The sequence below is a fragment of the Rhinoderma darwinii genome, chromosome 5 (assembly GCF_050947455.1).
Source record: "Rhinoderma darwinii isolate aRhiDar2 chromosome 5, aRhiDar2.hap1, whole genome shotgun sequence".
Lineage (NCBI taxonomy): Eukaryota > Metazoa > Chordata > Amphibia > Anura > Rhinodermatidae > Rhinoderma > Rhinoderma darwinii.
The window spans coordinates 120,252,660-120,266,927 of record NC_134691.1 but is presented as its reverse complement, the minus strand read 5'-3'; the positions used below and the strand labels follow the sequence as shown (position 1 = coordinate 120,266,927).

The window sequence follows — 14,268 nt, the reverse complement described above, 5'->3', positions numbered from 1 at the left end:
ATTATGACCTAATTTGATATATGTCTCAGTGTCCGATAGCAATTCCCCCACTTGGTTGGTATACATGTCACGGTTCATTACAGTTACGCTCCCACCTTTGTCCGAAGTTTTTGTTGTCCCTAAGGGATTTTACTGCACTATTTTGGTAAGCTGTAAGATTGGATTGAGTGTTGTTTTTGTTAATCTGATCAACAATAGTGTGTAGCTCCCTCTCCATAATGGATTGGAACCTGTCTGTAAAGGATCTGCCAGGCACTGCTTCGGGGTTAACTCCCAGAATTAATCAGTCAACACCTGAGTGTACATCCCTGAGACAGACACCAGCTTCCTCCACTCAGGCTGGCAGGCTTAGGAGTGGGAGAGCCTATCGCAGCCTGGCCAGACTCAGCTAGCTCCCGCCCTCGGTCTATTTTAGCCTGCTCTTCCTGTCCATCTGTGCTTGTGAATTCTTTCCTTGAGGTTTCCTGGCCCAGCTACAGCTCCTGCTATTTTTGATCCTGCTCCATACAGACCACGGCTTACCGACTACTCTTCTGCTTTTCGCTTTGTACCTCGCACTCTCCTGGCTTGACTCGGCTCGTTCACTACTCTGTTGCTCACGGTGTTTCCGCGAGCAACTGCCCATTTCCCTTGCTTGTATTCCCTTGTTTGTTTGTCGTGTTTGTCATGCACTTACTGAGCGCAGGGACCGCCGCCCAGTTGTACCCCGTCGCCTAGGGCGGGTCGTTGCAAGTAGGCAGGGACAGAGTGGCGGGTAGATTAGGGCTCACTTGTCAGTTTCCCTACCCCCCCCACCATTACAAATTCACAAGCCTTATACCTAGTCTACCCTGGTCCCTGACACCATTATGGAACCCCGTGAAACCCTGGCTCAGCAAATGCAGGGTCTCTCCCTACAGGTCCAGGCCCTGGCTCAGAGGGTCAACCAGCCTGATGCTACCTTGGTAGTTCCCCTCACCGCACCCCTTGAACCCCACCTCAAGTTGCCCGACCGGTTCTCAGGTGACCGGAGGGCTTTTCTCTCCTTTCGGGAGAGTTGTAGGCTTTACTTTCGCTTAAAGCCTCACTCCTCAGGTTCTGAGAGCCAGCGGGTGGGTATAATTATGTCCCGGCTCCAGGAAGGGCCACAAGAGTGGGCCTTCTCCTTGGCTCCTGGCGCCCCTGAACTTTCCTCCGTTGATTGTTTCTTTTCTGCCCTCGGACTTATTTATGACGAGACTGACAGAACTGCCTTTGCCGAGAGTCAGCTGGTGACCTTACGTCAGGGTAAGAGACCTGTTGAGGAGTATTGCTCTGACTTTAGGAAGTGGTGCGTAGCTTCTCGGTGGAATGACCCTGCCTTAAGGTGCCAGTTTAGGTTGGGTCTGTCGAATGCCCTGAAAGACCTGCTAGTTAGTTATCCCTCTTCTGACTCCTTAGACCAGGTTATGGCTTTAGTGGTACGACTTGACCGACGTCTCAGGGAACGACAACGTGAACGTTTATGTGTTTTTTCCTCCGACTCCCCCATGATGCCTCCCGAAGTCCCGTTGCTTCGTTTCTCCCCTAAAGACTCAGAAATACCTATGCAACTCGGGGCCTCCGTGTCCCCTCAACAACGTAGAGAATTCCGCAGGAAGAATGGTCTCTGCTTCTACTGTGGGGATGTCAAGCATCAAGTAAACAACTGTCCCAAGCGTAAGAATGCTGTCAGAGAGCTCCCGCGTCTAAGTGATCATCGGGGAGGTCACTTGGGCGCACAGGTATTTCCCGTAAATATGAAACGTACTAAGATATTGCTTCCCTTTCAGGTCTCTTTTGGTGGTAGGTCTGCTACCGGCAGTGCCTTCGTGGATTCAGGGTCCTCTACTAATATCATGTCTGTGGAATTTGCTATGTCTCTCGCTATGCCTCTGATTGATTTGCCTAAACCTGTTCCGGTAGTGGGTATCGACTCCACTCCTCTTGCTAATGGTTATTTTACACAGCATACCCCTGTTTTTGAACTCCTTGTTGGCTCCATGCATTTGGAGCAATGCTCTGTACTATTGATGCAGGGATTATCGTACGATTTGGTTCTAGGTCTTCCCTGGTTGCAGTTGCATAATCCTACGTTTGACTGGAATACTGGGGAGCTAACCAAATGGGGTAATGAATGTTGTACGTCATGTTTTTCTGTTAATTCTATTTCTCCCCCTGAGGAGGCGAACACGCTACCCGAGTTTGTTCAGGACTTCGCTGATGTTTTCTCTAAAGAGGCCTCCGAAGTATTACCGCCTCATAGAGAATACGATTGCGCTATCGAATTGGTACCAGGAGCTAAGCTTCCTAAGGGTAGGATATTTAACCTTTCTTGTCCCGAACGTGAAGCCATGAGGGAGTATATCCAGGAATCCCTGGCCAAGGGTTACATTCGTCCCTCTTCTTCTCCGGTAGGTGCTGGCTTCTTCTTCGTAGGGAAGAAGGATGGGGGTCTTAGGCCATGCATTGACTACCGTGGCCTGAATAAGGTCACGGTAAGGAACCAGTATCCCCTTCCTTTGATTCCTGATCTCTTTAATCAGGTTCAGGGGGCCCAATGGTTCTCTAAATTGGATCTACGGGGGGCGTATAACCTTATTCGCATCAAAGAGGGGGATGAGTGGAAGACTGCGTTTAACACGCCCGAAGGCCATTTCGAATACCTCGTCATGCCCTTTGGGTTGTGCAATGCCCCTGCGGTCTTCCAGAACTTCATAAATGAGATTTTGAGAAATTACCTGGGGATATTTCTTGTAGTGTACCTTGATGACATATTGGTGTTTTCCAGGGACTGGTCCTCCCACATAGAGCATGTCAGGAAAGTGCTCCAGGTCCTTCGAGAAAACAAACTGTTTGCCAAAATCGAAAAATGTGTATTTGGGGTACAGGAGATACCATTTTTAGGTCAAATCCTCACTCCTCATGAATTCCGCATGGACCCTGCCAAGGTTCAGGCTGTGGCTGAATGGGTCCAACCTGCCTCCCTGAAAGCGCTACAGTGTTTTTTGGGGTTCGCTAACTATTACAGGAGATTTATTGCTAACTTCTCGGTCGTCGCTAAGCCTCTTACGGACCTCACTCGCAAGGGTGCTGATGTCCTCCATTGGCCCCCTGAGGCCGTCCAGGCTTTTGAGACCCTCAAGAAGTGCTTTATCTCGGCCCCCGTGCTGGTTCAGCCCAACCAAAGGGAGCCATTTATTGTGGAGGTTGACGCGTCCGAGGTGGGAGTGGGGGCCGTCTTGTCCCAGGGTACCAGCTCCCTCACCCATCTCCGCCCCTGTGCTTACTTTTCTAGGAAGTTTTCGCCCACAGAGTGTAACTATGATATTGGCAACCGCGAACTTTTAGCCATTAAATGGGCATTTGAAGAGTGGCGCCACTTCCTGGAGGGGGCTAGGCACCAGGTAACGGTCCTTACCGACCACAAGAATCTGGTTTTCCTAGAATCTGCCCGGAGGCTAAACCCGAGACAAGCTCGATGGGCGTTGTTTTTTACCAGATTCAATTTTTTGGTTACCTATAGGGCCGGGTCTAAAAATATTAAGGCGGATGCACTGTCGCGTAGCTTCATGGCCAGCCCTCCTTCGGAGGAAGATCCTGTTTGTATTTTGCCTCCAGGTATAGTAATTTCCTCTATCGAGTCCGATTTAGTCTCTGAAATTGCTGCTGATCAAGGTTCAGCTCCTGGGAACCTTCCTGAGAACAAGCTGTTTGTTCCCCTGCAATTCCGGCTAAGGGTACTTAGGGAAAATCACGACTCCGCACTATCTGGCCATCCAGGCATCCTGGGTACCAAACACCTCATTACCAGAAATTATTGGTGGCCTGGTTTGCCTAAAGACGTTAAGGCCTACGTCGCCGCCTGTGAGGTTTGTGCCAGGTCCAAGACTCCCAGGTCCAGACCAGCGGGCTTACTGCGTTCGTTGCCCATTCCCCAGAGACCTTGGACACATATCTCCATGGATTTTATCACCGATTTGCCTCCATCCCAAGGCAAGTCGGTGGTGTGGGTGGTGGTAGACCGCTTCAGTAAAATGTGCCACTTTGTGCCCCTCAAGAAACTACCCAACGCCAAGACGTTGGCTACCTTGTTTATCAAACACATCCTGCGTCTCCATGGGGTCCCCGTCAATATTGTTTCTGACAGAGGGGTACAATTTGTTTCATTGTTTTGGAGAGCCTTCTGTAATAAGTTGGGGATTGATCTGTCCTTCTCCTCTGCTTTCCATCCTGAAACCAATGGCCAAACGGAGAGGACTAATCAGTCTCTAGAACAATACTTAAGATGTTTTGTCTCTGACTGTCAATTTGATTGGGTTTCTTTCATTCCCCTCGCCGAATTTTCCCTTAATAACCGGGTCAGTAACTCGTCAGGGGTCTCTCCCTTTTTCTGTAATTTTGGGTTTAATCCACGGTTCTCCTCCGTTTCACCTGGTTGTTCCAACAATCCCGAGGTGGAGGTCGTTCATCGGGATCTGTGCACAGTCTGGGCCCAGGTTCAGAAGAACCTAGAGGCGTCCCAGAGCATACAGAAGGCTCAGGCCGATAGAAGACGTTCTGCTAACCCCCTGTTTGTGGTCGGGGATCTGGTGTGGTTGTCATCCAGGAACTTGCGTCTCAAGGTTCCGTCCAAAAAGTTTGCTCCCCGGTTTATTGGGCCGTATAAGGTCATTGAGGTCCTCAGTCCTGTCTCTTTCCGGCTGGAGTTACCCCCGTCTTTTCGTATACACAACGTGTTTCATGCCTCCCTCCTGAAACGCTGCTCCCCGTCCTTGGCCCCCTCGAGGAAACCTCCTGTTCCCGTCCTCACCCCTGAGGGGGTGGAATTTGAGGTGGCCAGGATCGTGGACAGCAAGATGGTCCAAGGCTCCCTCCAGTACCTGGTCCATTGGAGAGGATACGGGCCCGAGGAGAGGACTTGGGTACCCGCCCGGGATGTTCACGCTGGGGTATTGGTCAGGAGGTTCCACCTGCGTTTCCCCAGTAAGCCAGGTCCACTTAGAAAGGGTCCGGTGGCCCCTCATAAAAGGGGGGGTACTGTAAAGGATCTGCCAGGCACTGCTTCGGGGTTAACTCCCAGAATTAATCAGTCAACACCTGAGTGTACATCCCTGAGACAGACACCAGCTTCCTCCACTCAGGCTGGCAGGCTTAGGAGTGGGAGAGCCTATCGCAGCCTGGCCAGACTCAGCTAGCTCCCGCCCTCGGTCTATTTTAGCCTGCTCTTCCTGTCCATCTGTGCTTGTGAATTCTTTCCTTGAGGTTTCCTGGCCCAGCTACAGCTCCTGCTATTTTTGATCCTGCTCCATACAGACCACGGCTTACCGACTACTCTTCTGCTTTTCGCTTTGTACCTCGCACTCTCCTGGCTTGACTCGGCTCGTTCACTACTCTGTTGCTCACGGTGTTTCCGCGAGCAACTGCCCATTTCCCTTGCTTGTATTCCCTTGTTTGTTTGTCGTGTTTGTCATGCACTTACTGAGCGCAGGGACCGCCGCCCAGTTGTACCCCGTCGCCTAGGGCGGGTCGTTGCAAGTAGGCAGGGACAGAGTGGCGGGTAGATTAGGGCTCACTTGTCAGTTTCCCTACCCCCCCCACCATTACACTGTCCATTGAATCTGTCCTGGACTGGATGGGATAAAAGGTTGAGTTTGCCGTAACGAAATCTTCAGCTTGTAACGTTGGGGGAGATTCCTCGTGCTCAGCTAACTCTTCTAAATTCAGAAGAGTGATTTGTTCCTGGAACATAAAAGGTCGAAAAATATTTTGCCTTGATATTTTATTATGGGGAATTGGACTGACTATCTGTGTGTCTGGTGTCAAGAGGAAATGCCTTTTAATAGTTACGAATAAATTTATTGATATCTAACAACGTAAGAAATATATTAAAGTCCCGATTTGAAACAAAGTTCAAGCCTAGAGAGAGAACTTCAACTTGTGCAGGAGTGAGGGGCTCAGACGACAGATTGATCACATCCATGGTGTTGGTTACAGTCTCTGATTCCTCAGACGACGTGGTTGTGCCATGTTCATGGTTCCGATGCTTTCTGCCCCCCCTCCTCCCCCGTTTTTTGAAGGACCACGTCTGGCAGGAAAGGACTGTCTAGACGATCCTACTTCTCTTGATGAGTCCACATCTGATCCTCCATCCGCTCCATCTGTGGTCTCCTGTTCTGTAGAGCTGAAGCTCACTCTGTGGTGGCTATTATAGCGCTGTGTAGATCTCCTGCGCTTCTTTAGGATCGATTTCACTCTACGATTGAAGTTATCTCTCTGATTCCAGCTATAGACTTCTTATTTTGCATAGTTCTCGGTATCTCTTATAAATTAGCTTTTTTTGGTGTCGGCTATGGAATTCTCCAGTTGTTCTACAAATTTCTGTGTCCTAGCTTCCAGGGCACAAAAGTCAGGTGAGCTGGACGTTTTGTTCATTTCCTCTTTCAATTTTTGGATTTCCACTTGTACCAATTTGAGCTCCTCATGTTTTGTAATCATGTTCATGAGCTTGAGTGAGCGCTCAGATAAAGTCGCATTCCATTCCTGTGAGAACCGAATAATTGAAGGTGGGGATTTTCCTTAGGCGCAAGCCTCTTGGAATTATGTCCTTGCAGATGTAATTTCTTAGTGTCGTCAGATCCCACCACACTCGTGCTTCATGGGCCGACAATTTCTCCAGCTCCCTAAATTGGTCATGTAACAAAGTAATTGATTTTTGTGATAGGCTAATATCGCCAAAGACTGCTGCTGCCCTCTCAGCTCGAGAGCGTGTAGTATCCTGTGACATGCTGTAAGTCTATATATATATATATATAACAAAATGTCAAAGATATATAAGCCAATTATAGGCTGTAAAAGCAATGATTCTTTTGAAGCTCATATAATTTTTTTCTTAATATCAAAAAGCCAAAGAAAGAGACCACCTCCTAGTTACTGCATATCTGTAGCAGAAAAACTAGTAGAAATTGCTGTATAAGTCCAGATAATTTTGACTGGAACTGCTGCTAGCGTGCACGGAGGAAATAGCCGTATTAAACTTGACAAAGCATAGGAAAATAGGAGAAGGAGGGATCCTCCAGCTCACCAACTCAGCGTTCTGTCCTCAGAACTCGCCCGGATCTCCGCGACGGCACACGGCAAACAACATAGAGAAGATAGAAGGAAAGTCCGGCGACGTACGGTGAGTAAAAGGAAATCCTGGTTTCCACTTTATTTAGACAGTCAATCACATGTAACACACGGGAGGAAGATTTCCTTTTACTCACCGTACGTCGCAGGACTTTCCTTATATCTTCTCTATGTTGTTTGCCATGTGCCGTCGCGGAGATCCGGGCGAGTTCTGAGGACAGAATTCTGAGTTGGTGAGCTGGAGGATCCCTCCTTCCCCTATTTTCCTATGCTTTTTCAAGTTTAATATCGTCCAGTAAGTTTGACATCTGTGGTATGTAAAGTATTTGAAGGTATTCTAAGAGATGAACTGCAAAAGTGTATAGTGGAGAAGAGAGTCTAATAAATCATAACCAGCATGGTTAATGAAAAACAGGTCGTGCCTAACCAACATGCTCGGTTTCTATGAGGAGGTAAGTGCAAATCTGGATGTTGGTCATGCGGCTGATGTGATTTATTTTGATTTTGCAAAAGCATTTGATACGGTTCCATACAACTGTCTTGTTCTAAAGCTACAGACACAGGGACTGGGGGAACGTGTATGCAAGTGGGTAAAGAATTGGTTAAGGGACACAAAACAAAGAGTCGTTATAAATGGAACTTACTCAAAATGGACTGAAGTCAGCAGTGGGGTACCACAAGGATCGATGTTAGGCCCAATTCTTTTTAATCTCCTTATTAATGACCTTGTGGATGGGATTGATAGCAAGGTGTCAGTTTTTGCTGATGATACAAAACTTTGTAGGATACTTAAAACTCAGCTTGACTTTCAAATTTTACAGAAAGTCCTAGATAAGCTGGAGGCATGGGCAAAAACATGGCAGATGAAATTGAATGTTGATAAATGTAAACTAATGCACTTAGGATGCAATAATAGCATTAATTCATATATATTAAATGGAATAAAACTGGGGATAACGGAAGAAGAGCAGGACCTGGGTATTCTGGAAACAAATAAGCTAAGCAGCAGCACTCAATATCAGGCAGCAGCTGCAAAAACAAATAGGATTTTAGGGTGTATAAAAAGAGAGATAAAAACCCGGGATTCAAATGTAATATTACCGCTCTATAAATCACTTGTAAGGACAAATCTAGAATATGGAATTCAGTTTTGGGCTCCACATTGTAAAAAGGACATAGGAGAACTGGAAAGGGTTCAAAGGCGGGCAACGAGATTATTAAATGGACTGGGAGGTGTCGTTTACAATGAAAGGCTAGAAAAATTGGGCTTGTTCAGCTTGGAAAAAAGACATCTTAGAGGGAATCTTATTAATATGTAAAAGTATATGTGTGGTCAGTAGAAAGAACTAGCACATGATCTGTTCCTTCCAAGGTCTCTACAAAGGACAAGGGGACACCCAGTATTTTAAAAAAGGCTAGATGCTTATTTATTTACAAATGGCATTGAGGGTTATAGTAAATCAAGCAAAGAATGACAAGTAATTTATTGAGAAAGGTTGAAGCTGATGGACCTATGTCTTTTTTTCAACCTATGTAACTACGTAACATAGCCTTTAAAGTAGGGACAAACACGCTGATAGGCAGAAAGCGAATCATTGGCAGATCGGTGGTTCGGTGAAGGGGGAGCAGCAGCTCAAGAATATACTGGACTCCATCCTCTCAGTGTGTCTGTCCCTACTTTATGCTGCCTTCAGAGACGGCAGAATATAGTCAGTGACAGGTTCCCTTTAATTTATGTCTCATATAGATATAGTTGGTGTGTAATTTGTGTCCCTTTATGACATATTAACACCTTAATTATGTTGCTAATTTTGGTCTTAGAGACCAGTAAAATTTTTGCTCCACTGCATTCAGTTGGGCGAAACATTAACATTTTTTAATCATTGTAGTTATTTAAAGTCTTGTTTTTTGCAGAATAAGTTTAAAATATTTGGACCCAATTTTGGGATAATTTTCAAGTAGCATTCAATTTATTTTATTAATCAAGCAGCTGGAAGGCAGAAGACTAGTAAACTTGGATAGGGAGCTAAGGTTAAGGGCAGAACAGAGATTTTGCAAAACTGTCAAAAAATATTTTCCTGTCATCTGTAAAAAGTGGCAAAAATGGTGAACTGAACTTCTACTGTGCAAGGAGCAGCTGCTTTCGCTCCACTCATACAGCTGGCTAAGCTGTGCTTTCCTCCTGCCCAAGTATAGCTCAGAATAAGCAGAGGGGGGGGGGGGAGTTAATACTTACACTTAAATTTTTCTCTAATGAATTAAATGGTAGCTATAGATTGATTTTGGTATTCTCATTATTATTCTGTATTCTGTATATTCTATATATCATATGCATTTTATTAGTTTCTAAACATCTAGCAACACAACATTTTTTTAAAGGTGCTCCTCAATTCCGGACTTCGGAATGCATAAATGAAAGGGTCAATCACAGAATTGCACAGTATAAGCGTGCAATTTACATATAGAGTTGACATATAGCAAGCACAGTAAGGATTTTGAGGGCAAAATATGAATAAGAAAAGATGAAGAATAAATGGAAACCAACAACAAATAAAAACACCCAACAAAATGGTCAATGTAATTGCCCCTTTCATGTTTGTCTTTTGCTGCACAGTGTTCCATTGACCAGAAAGTGCAGATATTTTTCTTGCATGTGATTGTGCTAGAAGGAACATATGGATGTAAAGACAAACTATAAAGACTAACAGTAAAAAAAATAAAGAAGTAAAACACATTACTGTAATGGTATAATCAAAGAAGATGACTATAACTATTCCACATCCTCCACCTAATACCCAGATGCCTGCCAAGATGATCGAAGCTCTCCTGATAGTCATAATGTTGTGATAACGAAGGGCATAGAAGATGGTAATGTATCTGTCTGCAGCAATAGCAGACAGACTGAAAATTGATCCAAGTAAAGACAATATGAAGAACCAATCCATAATGTCATCCATCTTTTTCTCAATTTTGCCTTTTTTTTGAAGATGACCATGGTTAGCCAAAATCATCATAATGCTCTCCAGAATTTTGTATAGACTTCCTAGAATGTCAGAAAATGACAAACTACAAATAAAAAAGTACATGGGCAAATGGAGTTTTTTGTTTTTGATCACAGCAGTGAAAACAAGTATATTTTCCAACACACCTAGAACTGATATAGTGAAGAAAATTTCTTCTGGGACATTGATGATTATGCACTGAGTATGATTAGGAGACATTGAAGTTCCATTGGCATAACCAGCATTTCCCTTCATCATGTCTGTTGCTCTCTCCATCTTGAGATTTTGCACAGATTTCACAATGATCTTCCGCTTGCCCTGCAAAACAATGAAATGTTATATTTTCCGTATGTTATTTTATATTTTACCTGATAAAGCAACTGACTTCTATTACATATATATAATAAAAAACTATACTTTAACATGTACTTTTTATGTTTCCATATTGTTTTGAAAGCAGCTTATGCAGGTACGTAGGAAGATACTGTATGCTATTAATAATGTAAACCAGACAGATGTATGCCAAAAGGATACATATTTTGTATAAGTCAACCCCATAGAAGAATATAGATACAGTATACATGTAAATACATTTTTCCAGTCCTATACTGCCAACCGAATGGACAGGAGTGGCAGACTGATTGTCTAGAAATCATTTTGTAGACTTTGTTGGTATGTTGACTGATTGGCAAACTTTAGTTGAAACTGAAATAATAATTCATTTGGTACTTGCATTTGGTAAGCATTTCTATGTCTTCTCTAATTAGTATTGCCCCCAGGATGTGGGAACCAAAGGTTTATTCTGACATATTTATTGTAAAACAGCATGCTGCGCTATTGTCTCCGGTAAGTAATCTCGGCCGGATCTGCGACGGAGGCCCCTAACGAAGCCTACAACGCAGATCTGAACGAGGTCTTACCGATATGATATTTTATGATGTTCTATGTATTGTTTTTGGGAGAAAATGTGAAGAAATAGGAAATATAAACAAACACAGCTCTTTAAAGTATTGTTCATATTCCTCATAGACCTCATTCACTTCTGCATTGGAGGTACCATTAGGAGCCTCCATTGCAGATCCGGCCAAGATTACCAGAGAATACCGGAGACAATAGGTTGCGGCGGCCGCCGGCGTTGTCCTTTGTGCAACGAAACTGTTGCTTCAGTTATTCCTTTGCTCTGTCCCCTGACGGAGCAGAATAACGGAACACACTGAGGCAGGTGTGAACCAAGCCTAATGCACTTGCTGTAGTCTTTTATTTAGGTATAATAAAGTGTCTGAAAAAATACTGACTGAATAAACACAAACCCTAAACTCTGCATGACACACTTGTTTCTGTACACGCATTAAACCTGAAGCTCAGAAGACATTAATACCCAGCATTATATTCTCTAATAAGGTCAGTATATGCTGTATTTGTTCTATGGTGTCCATCTATTACTCTTCGTTCACACTATCATCAAGGGTTGGTTGAATGGATCTGTTTTGATCCAAATATTCTATTAGATTATAAATGATCCTATAGACTTTTTATGGATCAATCTGGTTTCTGTTTTTTTTTCCCTACAACAGAAACCTAAAGCCAGTGTGAACAGAACCTTTTTGAATTCACAATGGTGTGTTAGAGAAAGCACAGCATATTTAGTGAACTTTAAAATGTATACCCTTTTTGCCATAGAGTATATCTACCATAGAAGCAGTCCGGCTATGATAGGGCCCTTGGAGGGAGGTTGCCTGCGATTCTTGTTTGCATTTTATTTGCTATTATAAAGAACCTGTGAAGGGCTCCTCTCTCCAAAGGAGCTGCACTGCAAGGAGTTGGGGAATAAACCCAAGGGTCACGAAAAAGACGTGTAGTGGGAAGCAAACACCAGGCCCCTTTGTCATGAATGGCAAAACCTAACACCATATTAGGGGCTTATTTTAAATCTTTTGCTTTGGTCCTATATATGCCAGTGACCATCACTTTTTAATTTTCATTCTACAACATTAAACTTGGTTCATTTAGACAATATTGGTATCCACTGCCCTATGTAACAAGCTTCCTTTAACATGTTAAATTAAGAGAATATTTTTTTTCACACAGGGATCTTCACCACGAAATACATAAACTGAACTTATGAGCCTCTACACAGTACATAACATATCTGGAATAATAGATCATTGCTCAAAATATTGACAACTACCTTATTATAATGAATATAACACTACAATAGCACAGTGACTCAGTAGTTACCACTGTTGTTTTGCAGCGCTGTGGTTCTGGGTTGGAATCTGACCAAAGACAACATCTGTGATTTGTTTGTATGATCTCCCAGTGTTTGCATGGGTTTTATCCAGGTGCTCCACATGCTTATAGGTTAATTTGGAATTCAGATTGTGAGATTTAATGTGTACAGGGACGGATGTAACTGACAACAGTGCTGCGAAATATGCTGACCCTATATAAAAGAATATATATATATATATATATATATATATATATACATATATATATATATAAAATGAGCCATTACCAGTTCTGTTGTTTAAAATGAAATCCTTTTCAGATGAAGGTACCAAGATTTTCAGTTTACTCTCCCTGTAAGAAAATAAAGAGAAGATATATCTTAATAAATGTCAGATCGTTTGTAATTCTTTAATTAGATGGATGTTTGTAGATAGGTTTGTTCTGCACCTGTTTAGAAAGGAAAAAAATTACTCTGAGGTTATGTGCACACGGTGAGAGGCTTTTACGGCTGAAATGACAGACTGTTTTCAGGAGAAAACAGCTGCCTCGTTTCAGCCGTAAAAGCTCCTCCTCGTATTATGCGAGGCGTCTGTGACGCTCGTAAATCTTGAGCTGCTCTTCATTGACTTCAATGAAGAATGGCTCAAATTACGTTGCAAAGAAGTGCCCTGCACTTCTTTGCCGAGGCAGTCAACTTACGCGTCGTCATTTGACAGCTGTCAAACGACGACGCGTAAATGACAGGTCGTCTGCACAGTACGTCGGCAAACCCATTCAAATGAATGGGCAGATGTTTGCCGACGTATTGTATCCCTATTTTCAGGCGTAAATAGAGGCATAATACGCCTCGTTTACGCCTGAAAATAGGTTGTGTAAACCCAGCCTGATGACACATAAGTCCGATGCATTCTGAGAGGCTTAGGCCCTGTTCACACGGAGTTTTTTTGACACGTTTTTTGACCCGGAAACCGCGCCGCAAAACTCGTCAAAAACCGCCCGAAAACGCCTCCCATTGACCCATTGACCCATCTTGAGGCGGTTTCCACCTCCAAAACCCCATTTCAATCAGTCAGAAAGAGGAAAAAAAATGCCTCGACGAGTGTTTTGACGAGTTTTTGTCAAACCACTGTGCAAAAAACGTCTGGAGCCGTTTTTGCAGGAGGAATTTTCCTCCTGCAAAAAACTCAGTGTGAACACAGCCTAACAGTTTTAGTTTCTTTGATGATGTTGCTGTGCATACTGCATATGTATTTATTTTACTGTATTATGTTTTAGTGTCCATCTTCACAATCATTCTTTTTTAATTATTGCAACAATGCATTTAAATGAAAAATAAAGCACGTTTGCAATAGGTCTTGATTAAAAACCTCCTATCATTTTGTTTCCACAGCTCCTATGCAGTCATATGTTGCAACAAATAGACCATTTGTAGTCTGATCTTGCAGTAATATTATCTTTCCATCTGTCCTCTACTGTCCGTTATATACATTTTATAGGTTAGCAAGAAGTATGGCACAGATAATATTTAATTTATACACATTTTTTCAGCACGAAATGCATAAAAAAAAAACCAACACAATTAAACCAATGCTTTTTGTTTGTTTGTTTTACATTGTTCTTGAAACAGTCTAAATGACATGTTAACTTTATTATAAGGCTTGTGAGAATAAGGGGGACACCTAATATGTTTTTATTCTCCTATGTCCTTTATTTTGTTCTTTTAATAAATATGTTTATACCTTTTTTTACGTGCACAACTTTTTTTACTGGTTATTTTATTAGGGCATGGCCACACGTAGCGGAATTGCTCTGGAATTCCGCTGCGGACACTCCGCAGCGAAAATCCGCAGCGGACCCGTTTCTCCATTGCCTTCCACAGCTTTTTAGTAGGGTTTGTTTGCACGTTGCG

The 14,268-nt window shown here is 43.4% G+C and overlaps 1 protein-coding gene across 1 annotated transcript; it reads right to left on the bottom strand.

The window, feature by feature from the left end:
• Positions 1-9,479: 9,479 nt before the first annotated feature.
• On the bottom strand, positions 9,480-10,403 carry MC2R (melanocortin 2 receptor). The gene has a single exon (XM_075828376.1). The coding sequence runs from the start codon at positions 10,401-10,403 to the stop codon at positions 9,480-9,482; it is 924 nt and encodes a 307-aa protein (XP_075684491.1).
• Positions 10,404-14,268: the final 3,865 nt, after the last annotated feature.